The sequence below is a fragment of the Chelmon rostratus genome, chromosome 14, assembly GCF_017976325.1.
Source record: "Chelmon rostratus isolate fCheRos1 chromosome 14, fCheRos1.pri, whole genome shotgun sequence".
In the NCBI taxonomy this organism is placed as follows: Eukaryota; Metazoa; Chordata; class Actinopteri; order Chaetodontiformes; family Chaetodontidae; genus Chelmon; species Chelmon rostratus.
In genome coordinates, this window is record NC_055671.1 from 12,118,474 (window position 1) to 12,121,020 (window position 2,547).

A 2,547-nucleotide genomic window follows, 5' to 3' on the forward strand; every position below is an offset into this window, starting at 1 on the left:
GTAGCTTCATGATGTGAGAGTGTATTGGTCTTTGAACTCAAATTTTCCAGAACGTTAAACCATTTCAGAAAATATCAAATAGAATTAAATTAAAAACTAGGCTACGTTAATTGGTAATGGCCGTCTCGGGCACACTAAACAGCATGGTGATGTCTTCGTGGCTTCTCTCCGTTGGTGAAGTAGAGAGGGACGGTTATTTGGCACACAACCTACTTGCAACACTGTCAAAAGAGAAATAATACATTAGGAGGTTCAGTTTGCAGTGAGTCAGGGTCAGCCCTCGTGCTGTCTGAACATGTGTTTTGTGTGTTACCTTTATGATTTTCTTCCACCGTGAAGCAATGGCGAGAATCCCAGTAAGGCACAACACCACAATCCCCGTTATCATGGGATACAGTGGGAACTTTATGGTCTTTGCTGCAGATGTGGAGAAAGAAGAGTTTCTCACATCATATTACTGACTGATTCATCATTTTACTTTCAACACTGAGATGTGGCTTCAGAAAAATGTTTGAACTGACCTGTTAATGTGACATGGAAGAGCTTGGTGTGTTCTCCGTACTTGGGAGAGTTCACTGAACACTGATATGTGCCTTCATGCAAGCTTTTAGTCGCACGGTTTGCAGATAGCTTGGTTGCAAAGCCGTCAGTGGTCACCTTGATGCCTGCTGCTAATAGATCCACTTCTTTTCCATTTAGTCTCCATGACACAGATGAGACTGGTGGATTGGCTCTGATATCACACTGCAGGAGTAGCTCTGCCTCTTCTTCTACTGAAACCTCCTCTGACCCAGAGAGCTGTGGAGGATCTGAAGGGGGACATCACACAGGACTTATTGAGGCTGCTGAGTTTGTTGACACAAAATTGAAACAAACAATTTTTGTCTAATAGCTGCATAGATTTAATTTAAAGATTACTTAAAATACAGTTAGCTTTAAACTCTCAATTGTATGCTGATCAAGTCAACATTTCTTGTCACGTTAACGGCATGTCTGTGGTTGACAATGTCTGCCTGTTGGTTGGTCCATCACTTTGGTCCAGACTGAAAATCTCAACAGCTATCTGATGGATTATTAAGAAGTTTTGTACAGATGATGTATTCTGATCACTTTTTCTCCATGCTGAGATGGAAAACAGGGTAAATAGAACCGTTAAACAGCACATTACCTGACGTTAGCATTTAGCTCAAAGCACTGCTGCACCCAAGCACAGCCTCACAAACATGCTGATCTCTAATAGGTAAGGTTTACCTCCTTCATCATCTTCGTAAAGCATTTTAGCAAGCATGCTAGGATGAAACACAAAGTGAAGCCGAGGCTGATGGAATTAGTTTTGCAGATATTTGTTCGTAGACCAGTATTGGACAAAGTGAAATCTTGACCCCATGGTGTCGCTAGCTAGCGCTCAGCAAAGTGATTTAAAGCAATCCTGAGTTGAACATGAATGTTTTTACAGAATTTCTGACAATCCGTCTAGCAATTATCAAGATATTTCACTCAAAAACTAAATCTGATGGAGGCACCAGAGGAATGGTCACAGGATCACCAAAGTCAGGAGGATTCAGCCTCTGGGGACCATGAATGTTTGTTTTAAACTTCATGGCAGTGAATTAAAAAGCTTTGAGATATTTCAATTGGGACCAAAGTGATGTACCGACAGACCAACCGACATTACCATCCCCAGTGCGGATAAAAAATCAGTAAATCTAAAAACTATAAATTGGTTATTAGCTACCATTATCATTAACATTATTCCGATATTTACAACATTTGAATTTCTCACATGTGACATTCAGGGTGACTGAGGCGCTAATGGTGGCGTTTTTCCTCAGGTGGCAGGTGAAAGTGGCACCATTGTCTTCATCGATGACGGGTGTGACACACACGCTGCTGTGACCCAACTTATTTTCCTCCTTCAGACTGACGACGGCACCATTCCTCAACCAGACCAACTCTTCATCAGCCTGAGGGTCGTAGCTGCTGTGAGACTTACAAACCAGAGACACGGTCTTTTCCAGCTCTGTCTCTATAACACCATCGATGCTGATGTCTGCGCCTAACAGGATGTTGACTCCTAAGGAAAGGAAAGGGGGGCAGGGAGTTGAAACTTTAAGGGATGGCTGAGTGAAGCAGTGCAAGCTTAGATTGCACAAAAGTGGTGAGACAAAACTCTATTATTGGAATAAAGTAACTGAAAGAGGTAGCTGAGTAGTAGTAGAAGAGTCACTTAAATTCCTGGTGACACACTTACCTAATGCCTGAGTTGCACAGTACAGAAGCAAATGGAAAAGAGGACTGAGCATCAACTTCATTTTACTCTTCTCGGGCTCAACCTGAAGGTAACAGAAAGATCACCGGATAGAGCGTTCATACATTGTTTATCTTAAATTCTCATTGAATCTAATGTCACCAAAACTTCAGCACTTTTCAACCGAAAAGTTGCAGCAACACACTCTGAAATTTGTTTACTTTAATTAAATCCCATTTATACGCATTTTTATATTGCCTTGTGTTTCGTATAAAGACCTTTGAATTGCCTTGTTGAAA

The 2,547-nt window shown here is 41.4% G+C and overlaps 1 protein-coding gene across 1 annotated transcript; it reads right to left on the reverse strand.

The window, feature by feature from the left end:
• Positions 1–209: 209 nt before the first annotated feature.
• On the reverse strand, positions 210–2,312 carry tmigd1 (transmembrane and immunoglobulin domain containing 1). The gene is made up of 5 exons (XM_041952750.1): positions 2,252–2,312; positions 1,784–2,074; positions 522–809; positions 314–417; positions 210–221 (listed from the first exon to the last, which is right to left on the reverse strand). The coding sequence occupies exons 1-5, from the start codon at positions 2,310–2,312 to the stop codon at positions 210–212; spliced, it is 756 nt and encodes a 251-aa protein (XP_041808684.1).
• Between the last annotated feature and the right edge of the window lie 235 nt (positions 2,313–2,547).